At 38.7% G+C, this 27,279-nt stretch overlaps 2 protein-coding genes across 2 annotated transcripts in view; one reads left to right on the top strand and one right to left on the bottom strand.

The window, feature by feature from the left end:
* The window catches only part of col22a1 (collagen, type XXII, alpha 1), a 60,922-nt gene extending 36,259 nt beyond the window's left edge, over positions 1-24,663 (top strand). Inside the window, exons 19-64 of the mRNA XM_088329002.1 lie at positions 70-105; positions 1,857-1,886; positions 2,958-3,011; positions 3,086-3,139; positions 4,470-4,523; positions 5,527-5,580; positions 5,664-5,717; positions 5,806-5,859; positions 7,401-7,454; positions 7,520-7,564; positions 9,106-9,168; positions 9,250-9,303; positions 9,392-9,433; positions 9,512-9,544; positions 9,631-9,684; positions 10,007-10,060; positions 10,135-10,188; positions 10,252-10,305; positions 10,384-10,437; positions 11,499-11,603; positions 12,386-12,430; positions 12,533-12,610; positions 12,674-12,709; positions 12,799-12,852; positions 12,908-12,952; positions 13,021-13,056; positions 13,124-13,237; positions 14,701-14,754; positions 17,218-17,271; positions 17,343-17,396; positions 18,148-18,201; positions 18,332-18,385; positions 18,499-18,552; positions 18,628-18,681; positions 18,758-18,802; positions 18,874-18,927; positions 19,321-19,374; positions 19,484-19,537; positions 21,067-21,138; positions 21,205-21,240; positions 21,307-21,351; positions 21,410-21,589; positions 21,656-21,722; positions 21,798-21,980; positions 22,937-23,014; positions 23,099-24,663. Coding sequence (XP_088185128.1) covers positions 70-105; positions 1,857-1,886; positions 2,958-3,011; positions 3,086-3,139; positions 4,470-4,523; positions 5,527-5,580; positions 5,664-5,717; positions 5,806-5,859; positions 7,401-7,454; positions 7,520-7,564; positions 9,106-9,168; positions 9,250-9,303; positions 9,392-9,433; positions 9,512-9,544; positions 9,631-9,684; positions 10,007-10,060; positions 10,135-10,188; positions 10,252-10,305; positions 10,384-10,437; positions 11,499-11,603; positions 12,386-12,430; positions 12,533-12,610; positions 12,674-12,709; positions 12,799-12,852; positions 12,908-12,952; positions 13,021-13,056; positions 13,124-13,237; positions 14,701-14,754; positions 17,218-17,271; positions 17,343-17,396; positions 18,148-18,201; positions 18,332-18,385; positions 18,499-18,552; positions 18,628-18,681; positions 18,758-18,802; positions 18,874-18,927; positions 19,321-19,374; positions 19,484-19,537; positions 21,067-21,138; positions 21,205-21,240; positions 21,307-21,351; positions 21,410-21,589; positions 21,656-21,722; positions 21,798-21,980; positions 22,937-23,014; positions 23,099-23,292 — 2,904 coding nt within the window. The 3' untranslated portion in view covers positions 23,293-24,663. The remainder of the gene's footprint in view (positions 1-69; positions 106-1,856; positions 1,887-2,957; positions 3,012-3,085; positions 3,140-4,469; positions 4,524-5,526; positions 5,581-5,663; positions 5,718-5,805; positions 5,860-7,400; positions 7,455-7,519; positions 7,565-9,105; positions 9,169-9,249; positions 9,304-9,391; positions 9,434-9,511; positions 9,545-9,630; positions 9,685-10,006; positions 10,061-10,134; positions 10,189-10,251; positions 10,306-10,383; positions 10,438-11,498; positions 11,604-12,385; positions 12,431-12,532; positions 12,611-12,673; positions 12,710-12,798; positions 12,853-12,907; positions 12,953-13,020; positions 13,057-13,123; positions 13,238-14,700; positions 14,755-17,217; positions 17,272-17,342; positions 17,397-18,147; positions 18,202-18,331; positions 18,386-18,498; positions 18,553-18,627; positions 18,682-18,757; positions 18,803-18,873; positions 18,928-19,320; positions 19,375-19,483; positions 19,538-21,066; positions 21,139-21,204; positions 21,241-21,306; positions 21,352-21,409; positions 21,590-21,655; positions 21,723-21,797; positions 21,981-22,936; positions 23,015-23,098) is intronic.
* A 487-nt stretch (positions 24,664-25,150) lies between these two features.
* The window catches only part of col9a1c (collagen, type IX, alpha 1c), a 28,336-nt gene continuing 26,207 nt past the window's right edge, over positions 25,151-27,279 (bottom strand). Inside the window, exons 36-38 of the mRNA XM_088327804.1 lie at positions 27,062-27,256; positions 26,033-26,119; positions 25,151-25,832 (exon numbers count right to left, since the gene is read on the bottom strand). Of these exons, the coding sequence (XP_088183930.1) occupies positions 25,630-25,832; positions 26,033-26,119; positions 27,062-27,256 (485 nt within the window). The 3' untranslated portion in view covers positions 25,151-25,629. The remainder of the gene's footprint in view (positions 25,833-26,032; positions 26,120-27,061; positions 27,257-27,279) is intronic.

Here is a 27,279-nt window from a genome sequence, read left to right as displayed (position 1 = left end):
GTTGTCATTGTGCCCCCCGAGGAAGTTCAAAGTTTTTGCTTCTGAGGTATTTTTCTTTTTGTGCCTCAGGGAGAGCGTGGACTTCGAGGTTTACCTGGAGATGTGGTAAGCGTCCAAAAACATAAAAAACACGAAAAGCAAAAAACACCAGCACCAATGCAAAAAGTGACACATTAAAAACTGGTAAAATAGTATCTTATAGAGCTGTGTTTCTCAACTGGTGGGTCAGGACCAGGCAGTGGGTCGCAGAAGAATACTAAAAGGGGGATTTACCTCATGTGCGGTCCCTTCTCAAGGTTTCTTCATTTTCAGTTGAGTTTTTCCTTGCCCACATGTCGGTTTTAGAATGGTGTTTGGATGGGGATGGTGTTATAATAGTCTGTGGTTTGCGATAATCTGTGGTCTGTGCAGCCCTGTGAGACTGCTTGTGACTAAGGGCTATACAAAAAACATGACTTACCTTTACTTGAAGAAGAAGAAAAACAAATGGTCAATCGCACTCCTTAACAGTAGAGGACGATAATTCCCATATTGATCTCTTCTTCCGTACAGTCAATTGACACGTTTGAGAGGGACCGCATCTCAATGTATTGGGATTTTTGTTGGTTTTATTCCTCTTTTCTGCCTACAATAATGGTTCCTTAGGAAGTAATGATAAGGGGAAGAAAAAGTGGAAAACAACCATAATTGAGTGGAAGATTGAAACAATTGCAAAATACAAAAATTGATGTACAAGTGTCTGCGCTAATGGAAGGTACGGTAAATGGTTTGAACACTTCATATTATTAGCGGTTTACCAGTATATTAATATTTGTTAACAACATAGTTTAGTAATTACTGATGTTTAGGTAAACACTTTATTGATATTTTAAATTTATCTCAAAATGTGGCTATTTTAAAACAGTTTTACGGGGTCATTGATATCAGATGTCAGCTTACACAGTCAAGAAAATAGGTATTTGAACACACTGCTATTTTGCTATTCCTCCCACTTGGAAATAATGGAGGGGTCTGATATTTTCATCGTAGGTGCATGTTCACTGTGAGAGGGATAAACTAAAAAGAAAAATCCAGAAATAGCAATGCATGATTTTTTTTCACGGTTAAGTCAGGTTTCTGGGCTGTCGCTGAGAAACACGGAGTTTGAGCTCCCTCCAAAGATTTTTGATTGGGTTCAGGTCTGGAGACTGGCTGGTCCATGTTAGAACCTTGATATGCTTCTTTGGGAGCCACTCCTTGGTCATCCAGTCTGCGTGCTTTGGGTTGTTGTCGTGTTGGAAGACCCAGTCACGACCCAGGTGGACTTCTAATGGGCGGACTAACAGGTCTTTCAGGGTCAGAATTCTAGATTATACACAGGTCTTCAAATACTTATTTGCAGCCGTATCACTCAAATAAATTGATAAAAAATCATGGATTGAGATTTGTGGATTTTTCTTTTTAGTTTATCTCTCTCGCAGTGGACATGCACCTACAAAGAAAATGTCAGACCCCTCCATGATTTCTAACTGGGAGAAATAGCAAAATAGTCAATAGTGTTCAAATACCTATTTTCTTCACTGTATGTAAATATATGTGGTAATTGAATTTTCTTTTGGTTGTGTTGATCATTTTGTTTTTTAAAAAGAATGTGAATATACAGTATTATACTACTTTCTCTGCTTTTTACTGCACGATCGTTTCCTTCAAAACATTCGAGAAGTGTTTTTTCTTGATTGGGGTCGCATCTTGTCATTAGGGTAAATCGGTGGGTCCTAGTCACACCAGTTGAGAACTAATGTGATTCAGAACACATTCTTGTTTTATCCTTTATACTTTCACTGTGATACTAACTCTGTTAATATTCCCTTTTTTAGTTCCAAAAAGAAGGTCTAAGAGGAGAGAAGGTGAGATACTATTGTAAACTCACAAACAAAATAAGATGAAGAAAAAAAAATAATTCATTCAAATCGCTAACTGTAAATCTCAGGTCAAAGAAAAATGAATTACATTAAAACAAGAGAGTTCATTAATCCTCTTACGTACTAAATAATATTTTACCTAGCTAATTTAAAGTATATATTTTCATGTTATATTTGCCCATAAAGGGGCAGTGTGTGTATATTGCTGTAGTGTGCAGTGCAACCAAAAATAAAACTAAATAGACGCGAAGACTTTAAAATGCAGCATTTTACTTCTTCTTTTTGTTTTTTTGTTTTTTTGGGAGGCTACCTGTAGCAGCAAGATGGCTGACACTTATGCCCGCTCCCTTTTAGTGAGACCCGTGTTATGTAAAATAAATGCTGATTCCCTGACCTAGGACTTTTTTTTAAAATGCATGTTTTTATGATAGCTCAAGTATATTTGCTTATTATTAAAATCAATACTGTTTTTTTTAATGCAGTTTTCATTTTCCCTACTTCAGCAACTAAATAATACACACTGTCCCTTTAATTCTTAAATCCAAAATATATACTGTAATCCCTTGCTATAGCACTGGGTTTACTCATTACAGTTTGGCATCATACATTGCGTTCTGCATTCTGATTGGTTGAACAGTCTTTTTGCGTATTACCTTACAATACAGTAAATAAAATACATAAACAACTTGATACAGTACTTTCATGTTTTAAAAACAATGCTTTAGTCTGTAAAGAGTTTTTCCTAGGTTTCAGTGTATAACCGAGTATGTACGGTTAATATTAAGGATATTTAGGGTTTCTTCTTAACGGATTTTGCCCATCACAGATTATTTTAGGAACGTAAGACCCGTGATAAAGGAGGGATAAATTGGGGGGAAATGTATTATAGTTAGTTACACAGAATGTCCACAAGAGGCCAGCATACACCAAATAGAAAAAGGGAATGCTATCAAACACTGATGTAGAAAGTCAGTACTCCAAAATGTAAGTAACAAAAAGGGCGAATGATCCACTGTCTAATATGCAAATGTATAATCATTTTCCGACTAATTTCAGGGAGAACTTGGGCTTCCTGGGCCTCCGGGGGCAGACGGCCCACCCGGACCACCTGTAAGGATTTTTGACTTTCTTCTATAATAGCGTAAATCCAGATTTACACCACAACAAATCTTTATGCTTCAAAGGGTCCCCCCGGACATCAGGGGATACCTGGAGAACCTGGGGAGTTTGGTCAAAGGGTAAGATCCGCATCAAAATTGCATGAAAATACTCAAGACTTAAAGAGACACTGTCTTATATTTTACCACTGTGTAAGAAAGCACAAAGTGACCAAACTGCACCATTTTCATTATTTTTGGCCAGCCTTTTACAAGGTTTTGGGATTTTTGGTAGTCGCAAAATGGCGGACAATCATGTCAGATTTCTCTAGGTGCACCTCATTTAATGTTAAATACAACTTAAAAAAATGTATGTTAATACGAAATTTCGTTTATCTTTGCTTATTATTAAGATTAAAGTTTTCTTAACACTAGGTGGGACTAAGTAACACTAATGTTCCCTTTATGTCAGGGGTCTACAATGCGGAAAAGGAAAGCTAAGGTGCCTGCGCACCTGTTCTGAAAATAGCTCACCGGCGCTGGTTCCTTGTGAATTTTTAGTAAAATGATTTATTTTAGTCTATTAAACCATACTTCCGAAAATTAACACTGTAATAACAGAGTAACAACACAGTAATGACATAGTAATAGTAATAGAATGATAAGTTGCCATTTTACAAATGCATATCAAACTGGGTGCCTTTTGCTGTAATTGGTAACATAAAGTAGCTCTCGACTTGAACAAGGTTTATGTTTTTATGTTACTTTACTTTATGTTAATTTGTAATGTAAGGGCTTCCTCTAGGGGTAGGTGAAATAATGACAGTCCAAGCACAGAATGTGTATATGTATATATATATATATATATATATATATATATATATATATATATATATATATATATATATATATATATATATATATTTTTTTTTTAATTATTATCATTTTATTTTTTTTTATTTTTTTTTACAGTTTATGTGTGCAGTGTTGCTATTTATGTCAAAATAGAGTTGAGAACTAAATATTTTTAAGTGACAGTGTGTTTCTATCAACGACTTCCAGTGGTAAAGATAACTCAATTCCTGAACCCATTTGAATGAAAGGAAAAATGCTCGTATGTTGAGAAATGTGTTTGACATAACATAAGACTCACCACTAGGTAGCCAGAAAAATGGTCTGACATCTTGCTGCTAGAGCTACCCCAAAAAACCAAGACATTGTAAAATGCTGGGCATAAATATTTGAAGACAAATGGTGCGGTTTGGTCACTTTGAGTCCCTGTACTTTGTAATCTTCTGTTTCACAAAAAAATACAGCGACATCTAGTGTTCAAATAATGCTGTTTAGAAAAAAAAGGCAATTCACATATGCGGAAATATATCATATATAGCTGCCTAAGGGCGTTAAGGTAATTGTTGGATTTCTTAAAGGTTTTTCACTTTTACATGTTTCCTCTTATTTTGTCTTCCAGGGAAAGAAAGGTGAAAGTGGACTACCTGGCATTGATGGACTCCCTGGGCCAATTGTAAGAATGAGTTTCATTTTGAGATCTAAGAAATGAGAAAGAACTATGGGGATGTGTTATTTAAAGAGAACCGTCTGCCCAATTATTAAAATTCGAATATCAAAATGACTTGATTTCTTGCTGAACCTCCAATTAAGTGTGTGCGGAATAATTCCCCTTATGTTGTAATTGTTTATTTTATAGCAGCCGTAGGCTGGATCCGGCACGTTGATTGATCTAATCCAGCTTGGCATAAAATTCAGTCTGTCTAAAACTAAAGAGGCACGTTTCTAGTTCATTTCTATCAAACATGATCATTTTATCTAATACTGACGAACTAAATGGTCTCTCCTGTCGCTTCTTGAATTTGTAGTTTGGTGAGTTGGTATAGGTATAGGTGTAAATCTGCGTTCACACAGCTGTTGAAATAAACCAGTTCACACATTCAATGCCAAAAAATGAACTTTTGCGCAATTGTTTGTGATTAAATGGATACATGCCAACCTTTTGACATTAAAATGTGGTAGATTTTATTGCACAATCTATTTTTAAAAACTGGAAGTGGCAAACCTTTACCAAAACGGACATCAACTGCCACGGGATTTCGGACAATGACACTCGATCGTTAAAACGGTTTATTCATGCACAAAGATTTTGTCTCACTTTAAAATAAGTCAGCTCTGGACTAAAATATTGGTCTTGACTCAAGATTTATTGTTGCTTTTGAAATTTGAAAAAGCAGTATCTAAAAAAAAAAAAAAGTTTTTAGGGACAAAACGCGGTATTCGAATGCGTAAACAATAGTGTTGGCAGGTATCAACGTGCTGTGTTTAGAAAAGATTCCTTGTCATCCGTGTTTATAATATATAGGGTTAGTCACTAATGTAGGCTGAATGATAAAGCATAATACCGAAGAACCAATCTAAGAATCTTAAGTTTACGTTCTTTAAATATTACGCCCGAGAACAGAAAACTATTATTCCGGCCCCAGAGCTAAACAGAGTTTGACATCCCTGTTTTATAGGGTCCGCAGGGTCCGCCGGGATCTCCTGGGAATAACGGGAACACTGGACCACCTGTAAGCAAACTAGATGTATTTATTTATGGTTCATAGTCAGAACCATTATCCCTTACTGCTTCGTTTCAATAATCCTTTCTAAGGGTCTTCCAGGAGAAATTGGATTTTCTGGCAAACCTGGCGAGGCTGGAAAGCCCGTGAGTTGGATTTTGAATTATTTAAAGAGATTAAACACACACAGCAATTTTTGATGTCTTTGTAACTTTCATCCACGACCTTCAAAAGGGTGTTCCTGGAAAAGATGGGCTGGACGGTCTTCCTGGAAACGACGGTGCTATGGTTTGAATGATTTCTTTTGTCCAATCCTGACTTATATAATATATATCAGGGTTCATAGAGGTGCTTGAAATGCTTGAAAATGCTTGAATTTTAATGTTGTATTTTCCATGATTAAACCGTACTTGAATTTTGGGTGAAGTGCTTGTAACTGCTGGAATGGTTGCAATGTTTCTCAACAAGTCTGCTTAAACCATCAATCAACGGCAGTTGATATTACTTTGAAAGGTAGATTTTAGAACTAAAGCATACTTGCTCTCACTTATAACATACTCTCACATATGTTTAACTATACTCTCATACAGACACAGTCATACCCATGTACAAACACTCACATACTCTCTCTTTACATACTACTATACTTTCATACACACCACTATACTCTTACACATAAAACTATAATATCATATACAATCTACTATACTCTCTAACACATAAAACTGTAATCTCATACATACACTACTATGCTGTCACGGACATAGTATTATACTCTCTCACATATATTAGTGTACTCTCATACGTACTAACATAAGGGTAGTAACTCCAGTTTGATGTCCAACTGTACAACATATACACACAGATTAGCGTGCATTACCATGGTTACCCAAAGTAGCCTAAGTAAAACAACACTGAGAGGTGAGGTGATCATTACACTAGTTAGTGAAACACCTAAATTATATTAATAGCAATGTTAATGGTTTGAGAGAAATAATTGTAGTGTGTGTGAGAGAAAGAGTAATACTGTGTATAAAAATCTATAGTAGTGTGTTTGAGAGTATAATAGTGTGTATGAGAGTCAATAGTAGTGTGTTGAGAGTATTGTAGTATGTGTGTGAAAGCATAGTAGTGTGTGTGAGTATAATAGTGTGTTTGAGAGTCTAGTAGAGTGTGAGAGTATACTAGTATGTGTGTGAAAGCATAGTAGTGTGTGTGAGAGTATAATGGTGTGTATCAGAGTCTATAGTACACTGTGAGAGTATAGTAGTATGTGTGTGAAAGCATAGTAGTGTGTGTGTGTGTGTTTGAGAGTAGAATATTATGGGTGAGAGAGGATAGTTTTATGTGCAAGTGTGTATGAGAGAAAATAGGAGTGTTTGTGCGTGGGTATGACTGAGTTTGTTTAAGAGTATAGCTGTGCATGTGTGAGAGTATAATGTTATATGAGAGCGCAAGTATGATTTACTCCTAAAACGGCCTCTCATACCAGCAAAACACTGATCTAGAGGATTAAAACATGTTGCGAATGAGTCATCATACGTGATGAAGCTTCCTTTTTTTTTTATTTGTATCTGGAAATAATTACCAATAAACTGTGATATAATTTGGCACACTGATATAACACTGTACACATTTTCTCCTACTGTATTGACAAAAATAACAGAATTCCAATAGGCTGATTACGAATTTGTTCAGGCGTTACTAGAAATAATTAATAATATAAAGTAATATTTTTTCTTCTTTGTCAATATATACCCCACTGTGTACCTGGCATGCAAAAGCTCATTTTTGACGTCTTAATTAAAAAAAGTATGATGTATCTAAAGGGACCAAGGGGAGAGCGTGGAGCAGATGGTTTTCCTGGCAAACCTGGACCAAAGGTGAAGCGATAACGTTTTTTTTTTCTCCTCAAATTTTTAAATTTTACTATCACAAAATCTTCTAGGGAGACGATGGGCCTCCTGGACCCAGAGGACCTCCAGGGGAGAGAGTGAGCTTTCTTTTCTTATTTTATGGTGCCTGCCTAGCCAACGTGTTAACCCCCGCCAAAAAAACTGTCATATTACTGCATTTCAGGCTTCAAACTAAAAGCCAATAAACTGAAAACAATTTTTTAGAATCAACAAAATGAGAGACACAATCATAGCGTACAACCAAATTTTGTTCAACATTTTAAATTATATTTACCACGAAATAACTGAAAAGTTGTTGCGAAAATATTGTTTTCTTAGCTTATCTAACCGACTCTAGAAGTTCCCTTATGACTATAGAATGATCTAATGTCGACCTAAATGACCAACAATGACAAACAGAGTGCATTAAATCTCAGTTTATATATATATATACTTGACCTGTGATGTGTTCAGTTATTTTTGAAAGGAGAGCAGGCAGCTTTATGGAAATCAAAGAACACCTCAGGCCAGTCTGGGATTAAGTTGTGGAGAAGTTCAAAACAGACATACTAGAAGATTTCGCTACATTTACTCATCTGCCGGAACATTCTACGAGCAATAATATTAAAATGGCGCAAGCATAAAACCACTGTAAACCTACCCTCTAAACTTTCGATCCAAAAAAGAGAAGCAACAAGAGACCCATGGACGACCTGCAGGCATACACAGATGAGATGGGACCATCCCTGCATAGGACAAATATTAGTCGCACTCTGCATGAATCTGCCCAGTATGGAAGTGTGGCAACAGGAAAGTCCTTTCTGAAAGGAAACCATAACAAAGCCTTTTTGGCATTTGCAAGACCTGACATGGGAGACACGAATAACACGTGGAACAAGTTGCTCTGGTCAGATGAGACTAAAATTGAACTTCTTGGGCTGAATGCAAAGCAGTAAGAGTAACACTGAACATCACCCTAAAAACACCAATTCTGCTGTCAAACATGGTGGTGGCAGCATCATGTTCAGGAGTTGCTTTTATTCAGCAGTGACTAGGAAGATTGTTAGAGTTGATGGGCAGATAAATGAAGCCAAATTCAATGTGATTATGGCAGAACATCTGTTAAGAGTCTGCAAGAGACCTTCCAACAGGACTACGACCAAAAACCTAGAGCAAAATCTACAAATGGGATGGTTTAAAATAATAGAAAGATTATAAAATGGCCAAGCCAAAGTTTATAACTTAATCTTGTAATGCATTCACTATCATCATCAAATCTTTAGTAAAGTAAGCTTTTTGTACAGAAAAATTGGCAAATATTTATGTTTCAAGATGTGCAAAACTTAAAGAGACGAACCCAAAAAGACTTCTGGCTGTTATTCCAGCAAAAGGTGGTTGTAAAAAACATCAACTCGAGCAGGGACAATATTTTTGCAACTTCTACTTTTCTTTGTTTTTGTTAGCACAATATAAAATGTTGAATAAGTTTTGTTTATTTTCACAGTTATGTCTCATATGTACGGTAGTTTATTGTCAGAAAATAGTGTTTCATCTATATGTTAGAAGCCTTAAATACGCCAATATGTCAAAAAGTTCTTGAGTAAGTGATTACAAATTACATGGTTTTTTTTTTATATAGGGACTGGCCGGACCACCTGGGTTAGCTGGTGCCGATGGGGCAAGAGGAGAGAGGGGAACGCCTGTATGTATTTAAAAAGTAGCTCTTTCAGAAAATGATATTTCATTGTTTTTTAGAATACTTAATCTTTATTTGTTATACTAGGGTGACAGGGGACATGAGGGCCCTGTGGGTCCAAAAGGGGATAAGGGTGACAAGGTAAATGTTGTTTGAGTGGTCCCTTAATACTCAAGCCTAATATTACTTTTCATGAATCCATTTCTTGTTATTATTTGTCTTGCTTCAGGGGGAAATAGGAGCCAGGGGATTACCTGGAATTCCTGGAAATGTAAGTATTTAATATTTAAAGAAAGTAGTAATAATAAAATAAAACTATCAATCACTTTGTTTAATTGTATGCCTGCAGGTAGCAAGTGTCATTCCTGAGCCGGGTGAACCTGTAAGTTGACTCTAAAATACAAAAAGAAAAATTTAATTCGCCTTGTTTTTCATTTTCTTTACTAATCGACTTTGTTGTGACCAAAGGGAAAACCTGGAGAGAAAGGAGAGAAAGGAGACCAAGGACATACGGGAGAAATGGTGGGATCTCTTTTATTTATTTATTATCGAATTGTTTTTGTTATTGTTGCTGTCGTCCACCAAACTACATCTGACAATATGGAAAATATCCACTAGATAGCACTACAGATCCGTTCAAAACTATAATTAAACCGTGCATTTGTTTACATTGGGTCAACTGCTGTGCTTGGCATTAAAACAAAAACTTTGCACTGAAAATCAAAATGATTCTCTAAAGACAGATATTTTATTCCGACTACTTTTAACTTAAGACTTGTAACTGAATGAACTTACACCTCTTCGCTAGAAGCCATGACATCTAATAAATATGATTTGTTTGAAGGGCCCTAGAGGATTACCTGGTGAACAAGGCTTGAAAGGACCTCCTGGGTTAGCGGTACGACATGACCGTTTGTTTTTGTAATAAATAAAATAAAACATATTTGAATTAAACTTGTTTTGTCCTTGTAGGGTCAAAAAGGAGACACAGGACTTGAAGGACAAGCGGGGCGTGTTGGAGACCCTGTGAGTTTGTACTAAGGCCAATATGACTATTTAGGATCTTAACCCCCAATGTGTTTGTTCCAGGGGCCTCCTGGCATAGCTGGTCCTCAAGGGCCCCGTGGGCTACCGGGCAATGTGGTAGGTGCACACGTGCAACTTAATGGACTGTATACTTTCAAAGAAGTTAACCAGTTTTTTTAAAATAAAACATTTTAGGGCATACCAGGTGTCACTGGGCCTCCAGGCCCTGCTGGAGTGAGAGGAGACAAGGTCAGTCTATTTTGATTAGGTTTGATATGTTTGTGTTTTGTATTAAAATACACTTAATAGAACTGTAGTGCTTTATATATGAATGTATTTAATTCCAGTTTGAATACAGTATGCTAAACAATTTTATCGTACGATAAGTGGAATATTGTTTTTTATCATTAGTTACCTGTATATTAGAGCACACTTAGCAAGTATCATTCAAAGCAGTGGTTCTCAACTGGTGTGACTTCAGGACCCTCCTTTCCACCCGATTGACAAGCTGCAACCCAAATCAAGAAAATAATTCCACTTCTCAATATTTCCAATTAAAAGATGTTGCAGTTTAAAACAGAGATCGTAGAATATATTCACCTTTTTCAAAAACAAAGCCAAAGCAACTTTAGGTACCATACAGTATATTTTCACATAATGGCCTACTTCGTGTATAAGGCTACATCGCATACAAGCGACCACCTGAGACGGTTTTAAAATATTCACATACTAAAATAAATTCAAAATTTTGTTTACCTAAACATGGATGATTATTCAACTATGTAGTTAATAATGATGAATATACAGGTAAAAACATAAATATATAAATATTTTAGATAGTCACTGTACCTTCCTGCAGTGCTTCAAAAGCTAACACTTGTACACCATTGTATTTCATTTTTCGCAATTGTTTCTTTCGTGAACTCAATCATTGTTGTAATTGTTTTCCACGTTTCCTTCCTTTTTATCACTAAGTTTAATGGGACCCATTATCATAAAAAAGGAAAATAAAACCAACAAAATTACAATAAAACGAGATATGGTCCCTCTCATACGCGCCGATTGCCTGAACATGTAGAAGGGATCAAGCAGGGCATTATCACCATCTAAGGAGTGTAATTGACTCTGTTTTTCTTCTGAGCATTATTTTCCCAAGGCAAAAGGCCCGTGACCCACAGAAAAAAAAAGATCCGCGACTCACTTTTTTGTCCCGACCCACCAATTTAGAAACGATGATTTAAAGCAATATACTTTATTGTACTCATTTGTTTAACAACTTATAATGTAAACATGCATACACTGTTCTTTAGGGAGAGTTAGGAAAACCAGGGCAAGTCGGTCAACGAGGGCCACCCGGAGAGCCCGGTTTGATTGGACCACCAGGACCAACAGGGAAGGGAAAAGATGGACTACAAGTAAGAATTTCCGTCTACGGCACTAAACAAAAATCTTGTATCCGTCACACGTGTTGTGCTTGTATAAATGTACTTCGTGGAGTTAAGATCAGGCATAAAAAAATCCAGCGGATCTGACCCGGCCTACGGGTATTAAACCCGGACACATTCGAACTCTACTAATTAACTTAATTTGAGGGATTGATCCAAAAGCAAACCCAAATTTGCTGACAAGCGTGCTGACATAGGTTGCGCAGCGCAAGAGAAGGATGCAAACATGCCAATCCTCCAAAATGCAAAAAAAAAAGAAAAAGAAAAAAACCGAAGAAGAATGAGTGGTGGACAATCTTAAAAAAAGTAAGTGTGAAACCCGGACGTAATGATTGACATTTTAGGCCCAATGTGACCCGAATTCCGGCTCGAGCTCGGTCAGAGTAGGTCTCGGGCTTAAAATCTTACCTCTAGTACTGTGTGGCATGTATGTTGAATTCATCACATATTGTGCACAATGTTTCCACCATAAACTCCCCTTCCTCCATCGCTCCGTCCCTGACTTCCGCCCTCCCTACCTCCCTCGCTCCATTACTCTCACCTCATCCATTTTTTCCATCTCAGAACTGCTGACGGGCAAACAGGAAGCACGCCTGGTTTTATTTATTTTTGCATTTAATTTTTACAGCAGCCAGGTGTAGCTGCATGGTTTCCCCACCACCATATATGTATATAACATAATATTAACTTTAACACACTAATGCCTAATACTTTGTTTATATTATTTCTAATTGAGTTTTCTTTAACAACAGGGAGAACCAGGTCCACGGGGGAATGAAGGACCCTCAGGGCCAAAGGTAATTTCTAAAGGTTCTCATATTCGATGCACTAAATAAAGCATAATAAAAAATAAACGGGATAAGAGGAGTTTTTTTAAAAACTGGATTCATATCTCTTAGGGCCCCCCAGGGTTAAGTGGAGAGCCAGGTTTACCAGGAGATAGGGGTTCTCCAGGGGAAGGCAAAACTGGACTTCAGGTATAGATAATTAACCATTTATAACAGAACATTTCTTGTATAAAAGCCTATGTCTTTTTATAGGGGCCTCCTGGAAACAATGGGGACCCTGGACCACCTGTAGGCCTAATTTTCAGATACATTTGATTATTTTATACCATTGTATTGATATTGTTTGGATTGATGGTCCTATTTTTGTCAAACGTCAGGGCTTGAGAGGTTTACCTGGCATTCCTGGTCCCGATGGTCCTGCAGGACATAATGTAAGTCCTTGTCAGTCTATGTAATATATAATATTGACTGTACCTTATTCACTAGGGATTACCTGGAAGACCGGGAGAGAAGGGATCACCTGGAGAACCAGTAAGTAAAAATAGCATTACCTCTGAAGCTTCTGAAAGAGTTTGATACTCTATGATCATTTTCTCTAGGGACAAGCAGCAGACCTTTCTGACCTCAAACTTAAGGTAAGCTCCACAGTGTTTTTTTTTTTTAGTTTAGCAACAAATTTATAGCGAATTTTGTCGTGTTTAGGACATCTGCTCAGACTGCCCAGCAGGTCCACCAGGACCAGCCGGTATCCCAGGACTGCCAGGCGATAAAGGGCAACATGGACCTCCTGGAAAAAATGGTCAAGATGGCTATCAAGTAGGGCAAAGTCATTATAATTCTACTTTTTTTGTCACCTCATGTTAAGTCAACAGAGTGTGTTGGGTGCATCTTTTAGCCTGAAAATGATGCATGAGGGTTAAAGGAGGATGGACATTTCTTCCATTTTTTGTTCATATAAACACTCGAATGAGCAGTTCCTTTGAGGTTTTTATTACAATAAAAACAAATAAATACCAGAGGCTGTACATGGTGGGCTACGACAAATTCGAAACAGGTCAGTGGAAAAATTCCCCAAATGCTAGATGTACACGAGTTTTTTGTACAAACTAAGCCCTGCATGTGGTTTGATAAGACTCAAGGCAAGACAACTCCAACAGAAAATAACCACTTAGGTCAATGTAGGGACTGCTTAACAACTAGATTAGTGGTTCTTAACTGGTTTGACTTCATGACCCACAGTTCCACCCTACTGACAAGCAGCGACCCATATGATAAAAACAATCTTTATCATTTAATTATATATTAAAAACCTGGTAAAAAGCTAAGAAAAATACAACATTTTTGAAACCATTTACTGTACCTGTCAGGGGCGGCAGTAGCTCAGGAGGTAGAGCGATCGTTTTAGGATTAAGGGATCCCAGTTCGAATCCCGGCTTGTCCGTGTTACATGCCGACGTGTCCTTGGGTAAGACACTGAACCCCCAACACCCCCAATAAGCAGGTTAGCGCCTTACATGGCTGCACAGATCACGGCCGCTATTGGGAAATGTGAAGCACAATGTAAAGCGCTTTGGGAAGTCATTGCCTTGAATAGCGCTATATAAAATGCAGATCATTTCATCATTTCATTTACCTTCCAACAATGCTTTAATGGCAGTCACTACTACACAATTTTCAGACTTTGCAATCGTTTCCTTCTTTTCTTCGATCTTTGTGGTCACTGTTTTTTTACTTTTTCTTGCCCTTATCATTGACTTTCTTGGGACCCATTATTTTGGGCAGACAAAGGAAATAAACCAACCAAATCACAAAAAAGGAGATCTTGTCCCTCTCAAAAAAGCCAATTGACTGAACACAAAGAAAAGATAGAGCATGGCATTATCTCCATACACTGTTAAAAAGTGTAGTTGACCCTGCTTTTTTATCTTGATCTTAGCATTATTTTGCCACCCATGATCCACTGAAAACGGGTCAGCGAACCCTTTTGGTTCCTCACCCCCTATTTCAGAAATACAGGACTAGATGAAAGGATATATTGAGAAGTCAAGTGAATTAACAATGATAACTAAATAAATGAGATAAGATAATAAAATATCATAGCTAAGAAAACGCATACAACAATGACTTATTACAGCAGTCATTAATGCTCGATCATTAATCAAAGGAGTACCAAGCACTATCTGCATTATTAGAAAAGACTCCTCCGGGGGCACTAGTGAGTAATTAATGAATGTTCAGTCTTTCCAGATGAAGACTAATTCTAAGTTATTTCATTGCAGGGTTCACCAGGACTGCCAGGACCCCAGGGACCACCCGGAGCAGATGGAGGAAAAGTGCGTTCGCAAGTTAAGGCCGAAAAGGGCAAATGCTAGTTTTTAGGCTGAATACTTTGGTTTAGCTCATTTTACCCTGTAAAACATGTTTAAAATGGACGGATCCAATCCTGGTTACAAGAGGACCCAGCTTTTAGGGTTGTTAGTAGAAAACAGCCCAAGTTTTTGTTATGAAAAGCAAATTTCTCGGTTGCTTGGTATTAAATGACCTAAGTTACTTACAGAATGACCAGGTCGAAATGATCTTGTCAAGTCATGTTTATTTGTGACGCCCTTAATCACAAGGAGTCTCAGAGGGCTGCACAGACCACAGACTACTAATACACCATTCCCAGACCTAAAACCTACATCAAGGCAAGCAAAATCTCAAAAACCTCAAAAATCAAAAACCTCAACATGAAAAAAAATGAAGAAATTTTGAGAAGGGGCAGAACATAAGGCAACCCCCCTTCCAGGAAACAGAAATTTAAGAGCTGTCTTGCATTAAATAAAACCAAAAATATTCCATTTAATGAATTTACCTGCTTACAATATTTCTCAGTGCCCGTCTAAATAAATCAAATATGGTTAATCAAACTAAAAATTGTGCAATACGATAGTCATATTGTAATAAATGGCAACTCCATGGCTTTATTTAAGTAAGGTTTTTGTCCCAATGTCCTTTTGCAAGAATTAAGTAACGCTTTATTTGGGAAAGTCTAAATAGCTTATACTCAATCCTGGGAAATACATTACTTACATTCGTGGTCAATTATTGAAATTCCAACATATATTCATATGGTAAATTAACTAACATTATTAAGACATTTTAATGAACCCCATTTCCATACATTTTACTATACTAGGTATAAATACATTTAATATGAACTCATCTCATCTCATTAGCCGTACCGCTTATCCTCAGTAGGGTCGCGGGGGGCTGGAGCCCATCCCAGCAATCATCGGGCAGTGGGCAGGGGACACCCTGAACTGGTTGCCAGCCAATCGCAGGGCACACAGGGACAGACAACTCATTTGCTCATTCACACCTAGGGACAATATGAACTCTTAATCATAAATATTTGTCAAACCATAAAAAGAAAAAGCAATTCCCATTTAAAAACATTCATATTTATAATAATTTACACCCTCGATCGACAACATTTGGAGTTCTCCATTTTGTTACTACACCATGAGCAACGTTGATGTTCATATTCAAATGCTGCATTTGACCACTAAATGGCAGCGTATCCCAGCAAATATAATGCACTGAATACAATTTCTCATGGTCTACGAGTACTACCCCTGTAATCCACCAGTAGAGTGCGATCTGATTAATGAGCAGCACTGCCCTAGTAGTAGAATTGTCTCTTTTGGACCAATATTTGACTATTTTACATACTTTTGCCTGCCCTCGCCGACTGGCTGGCAACCACTTCAGGGTGTCCCCCTGCCCACTGCCCGAAGATAGCTGAGATGGGCTCCAGCACCCCCACGACCCTACTGAGGATAATCAGTGCAGATGGATGGATTGATGGACATTTTTTTTTGGTTTGAACAAATGTATTGACAAACAATGTGGAGTTTTAACAACCCTTCTCGACAATCTTAACAGCAATCAAGCATATTCACAATTTCGTTATGTAACATCTTTGATAGTGTCAATAGATTCGTCCAGTTTGAACAAATTCATTTACACGAATAACATCAAACAAACAATGTAAGATTTGAACAACCCTTCTCGACAATCTTAACAGCAATCAAGCATATTCACAATTTCGTTATATAACATCTTTGTCAGTTTCAATAGATCCGTCCAGTCCAAAATCGATTGTTTTTTGCTCAGAACAAATCCACCGACACCAACAGCAGCAAACAAATACGACAATCTCAACATCAAACAAGCATATTCACAATTTTGTTATATCTAACAATATGACGTGACAATATGACGTTTTTTCCTGACATTTTCAACATCAATTTTAACCAACGTGTAAAGGGCAATACTATTGTGCAAGGGCATAGCTCTGCCATCCCACCCTCCCAAACAGCATCCTCCAGTCCTTTGTGTGGGTCCTCTCCCTTCTTACTTCTACTTTCCACAACCAGGCCATTGGTGCCGGGACCCCCATGCCTGCATTTAAATGAGCCTATTTTGATTGAGCTAGTCTCCCTTTTGCAACGCATACCCTGAACAGAGACCAACACAGTATAGGTTCTTTGTTACCGTGACAACACAGCGCTTGACTAGAGCTTTGTGACAAGCTAAGTGGCTCTTATGACGAGTCAAGAAAACATTTGATATTTAAACAGTAACAGAATAACAGCTTTTGTTTTTGTACCGCTTCATAACAAAGGCACCACTGGTTATATTTTTTTGCTTGTTTGTAACAAATCTGTTTATTAGGCGTATGCTTTTTTTCTTCATCAAATTAATGTAATAATTTTTTGTTTTGTGTTTATGTTTAAAACATATTCAAACAGGGACTTAAAGGTGATAAAGGTGCAGCTGGAATGCCAGGAGATAAAGGAGAAAAGGTGAAATAAGACTGGTTGGACCATAGATTAGGTGTTGCTATGTTTGAATGATTTTATTTTTGTTTTTTCAGGGTCACCCTGGCCCTCCAGGTCACCCCGGACCTGCTGGAATGATGGGTGCACCGGTAAATTGTTTGAAATTTTTGAACATACTTGAATTTTGATGTGTTTTCAAGGATTGCAAAGTGCTTGTAAACGCTTGAAAATGTCGCCATGTTTCTCAACGAGTCCTCTTAAAAATTACGTTGACACTGCTCTCTAGTGGCTTCGCTTTGCCATTGCATTTCCTCTTCCCTCGAGATTAATGGAAGCTGGCATTAGATTTTGTGACATTGTTCTATGAAGCGTAATCGCCCCATATGGGTCACGCCTAAGAGGACATGTGAATGCTACACATAAACAGGGCACTATTTAATCTTTATTAGTGCAAGGAATATGTATCAATTATGAACATTTATTATGGGCCGTGCAAAAAAAAATATGTAGCGTTTCCCGGTGGTAAATTGTAATGGGACGGACTTCCTGCAACTGGAAAGGTACATATTACTACATATATGGAAAGGGATTTGTCCCTAAAATGTATACACACGTATTGTTCATATCCACAACGATATTCTTGATCTACTCAAGATCTAAAAATCATATGTTTGATGAATGCACTCCCAATAATCAAAATTGCTTATGTAAATCACGGATCTATTTGTCACTGCAAAATAAAATAATGATTCACACTGGTTTTTACCTTTTATTGTACTGAAATAATTGGAAACTTGGCTTAGGAAATGCGTAGATTTGGCCATAAAAAAGGTCCACGAACCCTGCTCCTTCTTATTAGTGCAAAGCACGACTGTTTTACATTATTTTGTCTCTACTCAGGGTAATGATGGACAACCTGGTCCTCCTGGTCCTTCAGGGCCCGCTGGAGAAAAGGTGATGTAGGAGTCATGTTCTTTCACAGCTATAAAAGCCTTTTTCCATTTGTTTGTAAACATGATCTGTCAAATCTAGGTCAAACAAGGAGTCTTGAACTTTCTCTTTTTAATGACTCTGTTTATTACAGGGCAAAGAGGGTCTCAAAGGAATCCAGGGGCCTCCAGGTCTACCTGGGATGATTGTAAGTATAATCGAGCAGCATCCAAAGGCTTTATTTTAGAATCCATTGTGATCATAATGACTTTAGTAAGTGGAAAAAAAGCTTAGTCACAATATATTTTACTCAATTATCAGGGTCGATCTGGAAAAACTGGGAAAGATGGCGTTCAAGGTGAACAAGGAGAACCAGTAAGTAGAACACTCTTGCGTCATTCAATGAAACCTGACAGAGGGTGTGATGCTGTAAGCTTTTTTCAATTCCAGGGCAAGCAAGGTGAACCAGGACCGCTGGGCAAGCCCGGTCTCCGGGGACTCCCGGTAAGTAGTCTCCGTAAATACCACCTGGTGAAAAATCGCACAGACTTGGATAGACATTTTGCCTCTTCTTGTTCAGGGCTTCAAAGGCCACAGAGGAGAGCCTGGTCCTCCAGGGCCTAATGTAAGTAAAACAATGACCATTTGGACGAACATATAAATATTCTATACTCTATAAAATTTGATGTTGAACAGGGAGAAGATGGAAAGCCTGGATTACCTGGACGGGAGGGAAAATCTGGGAAAGAGGTGAAATGTGTTGTTTTATACTCCTTAATAAGGGTTTTATTGCTTATTTTGAAGAATATATCAATGGTGGATGAGAAGTTTAAGTTTGACAACCTGATAAGAAATAAATAAATATAGATGTTCCTTTCAGCTATAGTGGAGAAAATTATCGCACCGGTAAAAACTACATAAAACATTTTCAGGGTGCAGCATTGCCTCCTGTCGTCTTTAGGAATCATGCCCGCCGATGATTAAAGCTAGCTCGGAGCAGCAGAGTGCCAAAAGAAACTTTAATCATGTCTATATGTAACTGTGCAGCAGTATAAAATGAAATATTACACTCTTATTCTTCAGAGTGAGAGCTTTTCCCTACGACAACATTTTTTTGATATACATATATTTTGTTGGGGGCAGGGTACAAAGGGGCCTCCAGGACCAGAGGGACCCCATGGACCAAGAGGAGAGACTGTGAGCACGAATTTATGACTAAGCACAATGTCATGTCAAGTAGAAAGACACAGATGCATGCATAAGGAAAATGTTCTTTGCTTTATCTCCTTTTTTTTCTCCCTCCCAGGGCAAGCAGGGTGAACCAGGACCATCGGGCAAAGCAGGTCTTCCAGGAACTCCTGTGAGTTATCCACTGCTGCATCCACCGATCGAAATGTCGTTCCGCAGTAACATTATCAAAGACTACAATCCATCACAATAATGACTGTGTTGGTGTTGCGTCGCTTGGCAATAAATTGAAGAAGGAACAGGATAAGAGGCATTTGCCAAACGGATGCCGGCCTTTGCTTTGTTTTGGAGAATGAGCCTGTCAGGTTACGGTGGACGTTTTATTTGCATTGTCAAGTCAAGCCATATTTGTTTGTATGGCCCTTAATCATAAACAGTCTCATAAGGACTGGAAAGGCCACACTTACAACACTCCTTGATCAAAAACCTGCATGCGGGCAAGAAAAAAACTGCAAAACCTTGGAAAGGGGTAGCACCAGAAGTCATCCCCCCTCTAGGATGACCAGGCTGCAAGGGATGTACACAACACCTAGTTACATCAACAAAAATCATAAATAATAACTAAAATTGATCAATAAGTACAAGGCAGTTGTAACACAGCTTCCCTTTCCATATTGCTGGTCAATGCTGATGAGAACATGTCTCAGATCCAGGTGCTTGTCCGCTGACTCATACGGTTTGGTCCTTCTCCCAAACTCAGCCAACAGCTAACCGGCCGGAAAGGTCACGAAAAGAAAAGCATGAGGGTGACATCAATAATATGCTATGGCATATATGTGTTTCTTAAATCTAGATTCAAACACTTCCACTTAGGTTACAGATATCATCCCAGGTAAGAGCTTTCCACAGCACCTGGGCCCAAATGGAGAGCCTACTTGAGCCTGTGGGTTTCTTCTTGACTCTTGGAGTCACAAATAGACCAGCATTTTCTGAGCGGAGGCTGTGAGCAAAAACATAGGGCTAAGTCATCATGTGAGCAGCACAATGCCTCAGATCATTTCCTTTAGCTTTAAAGTTTGATATCCAGTTTATTTTAGCAATGTACCTGTTAAACTAATCTTCCATGCATGTGTGATCTCGCTATAGAACAGTCACTCAGTGCCAGACAGCCAACCGTTTAAGTTGCCAACCGAGTCCTCTAAGAACTTATGAAGCTGCTGCGACCCCTAGTAATTTAGTTATGTTTTATTTGCAGATAGGAAACTGCAAGTCCTCGAACTGATACATTGTTTCCTGGGAGAATCCGTCAGTTTCCGGGTGGGACTACATTAGTCACTAAAAGGGGCAGATAATCAGAAATGTCCTCGAGGATGCAAGATGCAAGGGAACTGAGACGTGAGGAGAAGAGAAATAGGCATGAATATATCAAGATAATAAAATGAACTTTAAAATTCCTTATTTTGTTGGCTAGATTTTGCTGTGTGAATCCAATACTTTTTTAACAACCCATGCTGGCCTTATCATCCCTAGCAATGTTTTCAACCTCTCTTTTTTTAAATCATAAAGAGATTTATGAGATTTAGATTTCTGATACAGGATGATTGGAGCACTAAGCTAAATGTTTATCTCATGCAATCCTTTCTTTTGTTTTGGAGTGTAGACAAGTTCGAAAACCTATGATGTATTTTTGCCATCATTCAGGGTACGAGAGGGGAGCGGGGGGAGCCAGGAAATCCAGGATTACCAGGTTTCGCTGGGCCAAAGGGACCTTCGGTGAGTGTCTGTCAATTTGAATTTGATTTACAACCTTCCAATGTTGATGGTTCACCTGGCTTTCAGGGTCCGCCCGGTCCTTCTGGTCCAGAAGGAAAACAGGTATCTAAAAACAATCATTGTTTTTAATGTACTGCAAGTTGAGTTTATACCTTTGAATTTTCGTAGGGAGTCCCAGGCCGAGTGGGTGATCGTGGAATTAAAGGGGAAAAAGTAAGTACAAGGATTTATTTTCATGCATGCAGTCCTGCATTGAACTATTCTGTTTCAGGGTGACACTGGTATAAAAGGTGATAAAGGACAGTCTGGAGAGCCAGGTATTCCAGGAAATACAGGACCACCTGGCAGAAAGGGCCACACTGGAATGATGGGTATGTCAGGACCACCGGGGGACATAGGATCTCCTGGACCACAAGGACCTTCTGGAAACCCTGGAATGCCTGGCCCAAGAGTAAGACCCTAAACGTATGCAACATGGTGAAAATAATGTATTCATCCGGAACCATCATCTCTACAGGGGGAGTCCGCATCAATGGAGCAGATGAGAAGGCTCATCCAAGAGGAATTGTCTAAGCAACTGGACGGTGTGGGAACCACTCTGCGGTGTTCACATTTTTTCTGAATAGTTTATTTTAGGATTTTTTATCTTGTGTTTGCAGCAAAATTGGCCTACATCATGGCTCAAATGCAGCCAGCCCACGTGAAGAGTACAGCTGGACGCCCAGGACCACCTGGCCCGTCAGGTAAAGACGGCAACCCAGGGCGACCAGGACCACCTGGTGAACCGGGCATACCTGGACTGAATGGAGGTGAAGGATCGAGGGGACCAATAGGTCCAAAAGGTAAACAAAATTTGTCACTTTTGGAGGTTGTAATCTCATGGTGTCAGGGATAAACTCCAGTTTTTTCCACAATAAGAACTAGAAAAGGGTAAAAAAATAATTAAGTTTACAGACCAAATTGTATCTTAATGTCTGGTTGGCGTCTATTTAGTTTGCCCTAGCAATTAGCTTTGAGCGGAAAGATGAACAAATTTATTTGTCTAGTTCCAAAAGTTATATGGCTATACCAGGCATTTCATCTACCAGAGGGGTTATAGCTTTTCGTCTCAATGACAATTCCAAAAGGATGCATCAGTGTCCATTCAGTACATAATCAATCTTCAAATTTCTTATTAGGTTTTGACTATTCTGCGCATCCAAAAGAACTTACCGCTACCAAGCTTCCGAGATGAGCCGGACCTTGCAGCGCACCATGCCCTCAAAGCCTTAAGGGTCCCGTATGACAATACTAATACTAGTTCCTAAATCTCTAAGGACATTTTTGGATGATCAACAGATAAAGAAAACGAAATTCCATTGCCAACTTTTTGATTGGGCTCGTTCAGTTCATATTGACATTGTACAATAAGCATTGCATTACTTGAAGGTTTTCCCACTGTTTCATGCGGAGGTCAAACAACAACCTAAAAATTGCCCGGAGAAAGTTGAGGCCAGGCTGTACTTGACGAAATGGTGCATCAACGACCCAGGCGGTTAAGGGATCTGTGAACATGAATCGTGAAAATCTCTGGCCAGCATTCGACCAGGTCAAATTAAAAATGTATCCGTCAAGTGATGTCCTTTAAAAATGACTCCTTTTGGAATGCAATAGAGTTAAGTTTCATTTAACCAGAAGTTACTGATTTTACTGTGAAACTGGAGCATGTCCTCCCTTAATATGAAAGGAATCTTTTTTTTTATTATAAATGAATGCATGGCCTATTCTGCTAATTTTATATATCTGTTCTTGCGTCAAGGTGAAAAAGGTACTAAAGGAGACAAAGGAGATACTGGTGTTGGTGAGAGAGGAGAACAAGGCCCTCCTGGTGCAATAGGTATCAACCACCTCCCGATAATAAATCCTGCAGTTGTTGGGTTTGCACAAATGCATCTTGTGAGCTAAAACATTTTCTGTCTAGGTCCAGCTGGTATACCTGGCTACGGAAAAGATGGGAGTCCAGGACAATCCGGAGCCCAAGGAGAGCCGGGTAACCCCGGCCCTGCCGGCCAACCCGGACCTCCTGGACCAGCCGGCCAATGCGATCCCTCCCAATGCGCCTACTATGCTAGCCTCGCCAACAGACCTCACACTAAAAATGTCAAGGGGACTTAGTTCTTACAAGATGACGCCAAGAGCTTTGAAGTGCTGCGTATTTATGAACAATTCGAGCGTCTGACACAAGAACTTTTTGGGTGGGAAGGGGACATCACTTTCGGAGGACAGAAGCAATATGTAATGATTGTTTCTCTTGTATTTGATTTTTTTTGCAGGGGTTTTATCATCAGAGATTAGACGCTGGTGTTTTTTAAAAACGGAGTGCGAGCAAAAGAGGGCAGCTTAATGTTTACCCGACTTGCATGCTTCCCCGGAAATATACCAGGGGATGAGATGTATGAGGCAAATATCTCCAGTTATGTTAAGATGAAGCTTTATTTCAGTGTTGATTGCTGCGCATAAGAATGTTTGACTGCTGCTCGATTTTTGGGGGTAATCACACAGTATTTTCATTACATTAGGCAGGTGTTGGAGGGGTATATGGGGAACATCTTTTTAGATATATGCAAAATGGAGTAATTGTTGAAACAGTTCTGCTTCCTATGCAGCATTTTTGCTATACTTTTCTGTGCCTTTCCAAATTGGAGGCAAGTAGTTCTATGTTTTTATGTTCAAGTTCTAATGATGGAATAAATATATGGCCAAGCATCTCCCTTCCCATTCTCCCCACTCATTGATTTAAGCCTTTCTACCTCTGGGAGTGATTGCAAGAGATTTTAATGTTATCACTTTTTTTCGACATAAAAAAAAGAAACATGCAAACGAATTTGCGCTTAATGAAAATGAAAATTTCAAGCACTTTTCATCTATAAGAGAATAAATCACACTTGTCCCTGCATTGACTTCTGCAACTGCTTAGCTAATTGCTTTTTTTCTTTTTAAGGTTGTTCCTTCAAACCATTTTTTCCCTGTGCAACTATATGACTCTCATTGAGAGTTTATATGAACGGGCCAAGTAAGCTAATTTATTTGCCCCCAACTTGTTCTATCGTTGAATGTGCTGGTCATCAAGAGTTTTTATTATGGTGTTCTCATATGGTTTCCGTTTGACTTTCTCTAAATGTATACATTTTTGCAAAGATAAAGCCAAAGACATAACTCAACAAATCAGAAGAAACTAGAGAAATTGTTGCATGAGTTTCTGTTGCACTATAACTAGTCCGTTGCCAATTAAGTGACAATCAACTTTTCAAAATGCATTCGTTTGGATGGCAAATAATTAATGTCTCCTAGCTTTCACAAGAAATAACCAGGCTGTTTGTTTCAAGAATATGCCAAATTCCTTTTTCTTCATACTGAAAATATACTTTGTTTTTTATCCGGTGATAATGGTGCTAGTGTTTTGAAATAGTAGAATATTGTATTTGAAAGACTCATGTAATGTACTGTAATTACTATAAGGACTGGAATAAATTCATCTCAAACCAAGGTTGTAGGCTTTGATTCTGGTACGACTAGTTTTACACATATTGTATACATTGTATATATTACAGCATCTCATCTCATTAGCCGTACCGCTTATCCTCATTAGGGTCTCGGGGATATTACAGCATGTGTTATATTATTTACATTATATATCAATTATTTGCACGCTATGCTTAGCTGTGTTGACTATAATGGTTTCTACCTTCATCCTTGATAATTATGATCTTAAACTGGGTGTAAAGCATAATACAACCATGATTTATAAGATGACCAATGATCACATTTGAGATTTTTGTTTGCAGGGAACAATATTGACTTTTCTTTGTATCGAGGCAACGCCAAATAAGATGTTGACTAACCTTTCCGTGCGGGTTTCTAATTAATTTTACCTGAGAGGATTCATTTCACACAATTGTCCCATCACAATGGTTACTATACATTGATTAGTTGACTTTGCATTTGTTTTTTTCAATCATGAGACATGCAACGCTTCCAAAACATATGGCTTTATTGCAACGTTAGAAAAAAATATTGCTCTAAAATATTATTTCATGGTCCTCCTTTAACAAGCCCATCCTGTGGCCTGCAATTTAGTGAAATTGTTTTGAGAGAATCTACTAGATTCTAACCAGCTCGTATTTGCAATAAAACTTGGCGAGTCAGAGCTTTGAAAGAAAAAAAACAATATCTGAAGGGGGCTATGGAATTTGCAAAGTCAGAAAAATGTTTTTAATTTTACAGTTTGTTTGGAAGTCCAAAGCTTTGCTCTAGGTGGTGTCTTTTAAATAAGGTTTTAAATGAGCACCCACACACGTCCAAATGTGTTGATAATTTGTACAGTCATCCTCTTCTTTTTGGTTACATCACAGACTTCTGGAGAAGATCGAAACTGGACTTATGAACCAGCCGGGAAATGCTGTAGTCACTCAAAGGTTGAAGATCTGAGTTTTACTAATAAGCGCTTATGGTTCATTTTTTCTTGTAAGATGATTTCTTCCCACTGTACATAAAAAGAGGTGGAGGGTTTCGGTTGATGCAGGTTGATGGGTCGCAAAGACCTTGTGGACCGGAGGGACCTTTTGGACCAGTTGGACCGGGTAAACCAGGGCTTCCTTGTTCACCGCGTTCCCCATCCTTGCCATCTTTGCCGATACCAGGAGCACCTGGTGCACCTAAGATAGTATTACACCATTATTTTTTTTTTAAACCAGACAACAAAGCTAGCATGGTAGTGGGAGCAGACAGTATAGCCGACATAGATAAACCAAACAGAAAAGCAAGCATTGTAATATATTTAACAAAGCCATTTTTGAGTGTTTTTAAATGTTTTACCTATGTGTATTTGAGATTTTGACATATCAGTAAGTTTTACCTGGAGCACCTGGTGGTCCTGTGCTTCCTTTGATTCCAACACCATCTTCACCCTTATCACCTCTGTCTCCCTTAGCTCCGGCATCACCTACAGAAGCATTTGAAATGAAACTAGTATAGTCAAGTCAAGTTTTTTTTTTTTTCAGGCGTTAATCATAAAAAAGTCGGCACGGACCCCCATTGCACCATCTCGTGATCTAAAACCTACATAAAGGTTAGGAAAAACTCAAAAACCTCAGGATGGGGAAAATGAAGAAACTTTATGGTTAAGCCTTGGGTTGTGTCAATACAGTATTTACCTCATCTCATCTCATCTCATCTCATCTCATCTCATTAGCTGCACTGCTTATCCTCAGTATGGTCGCGGGGGTGCTGGAGCCCATCCCAGAAATCATCGGGCAGTGGGCAGGGGACACCCTGAACTGGTTGCCAGCCAATCGCAGGGCACACAGGGACAGAAAACTCACTCGCTCATTCACACCTAGGGACAATTTGGACCAGCCAATTCACCTGAAATACATGTTTTTGGAATGTGGGAGGAAACCGGAGTGCCCGGAGGAAACCCACACAAGCACGGGGAGAACATACAAACTCCGCACAGGAAGTCTGGAGCTGGATTTGAACCCACGCATGACTTGAACTGTGCTGCACATGCGCTAACCACTGCTCCGCCGTGATGCCCCCAGTATATACCTGATAAGTTTATTTTGTTTATGGTATTGGGCACCTGCAAAGGAGATTTCATAGGATGCCAGTTTTTTATTTTGACTACTATTGCGCACTGTTGTTTGTTGGTTTGACTATTTCATTTGACATTATTGTCGAATTGACAATATTATGTTGTGGTTCTTTGAAATTCACACCCTTAGATTAGATCTTCTTTACTAATATATATTATGTTATAAAAGGAACGAGTTAGACAATCACATCTGTGGTTCCCTCTCTTTCCTCCTTGCAAGTTTAAAAAATGTATGTCTTCTCTCCTTATTTTGTATCAACTCAAGTTTAAACTTATCAATACCATACCAACCTTTTCTGCCTGGTGCCCCAGGAATGCCAAAGAATCCTGGATGTCCTTTGACGCCCACCGGTCCCTGAGCTCCTGGTGGTCCTGGTGCCCCGTCAGCTCCAGCAGGGCCTGGGGGCCCTGCCAATCCTGGGAGACCAGGAGCTCCAAGGGCAGCGGGTCTCCGTAGGAAGTCTTTCATGAATTCTGCTAATTGTTCTACATATGCCAGAAGGGAAATA

Source organism: Urocampus carinirostris, chromosome 2, assembly GCF_059441175.1.
Source record: "Urocampus carinirostris isolate Australia breed hairy pipefish chromosome 2, RoL_Ucar_1.0, whole genome shotgun sequence".
Classification (NCBI taxonomy): Eukaryota; Metazoa; Chordata; class Actinopteri; order Syngnathiformes; family Syngnathidae; genus Urocampus; species Urocampus carinirostris.
This window is presented reverse-complemented; position numbering and strand designations above follow the sequence as displayed.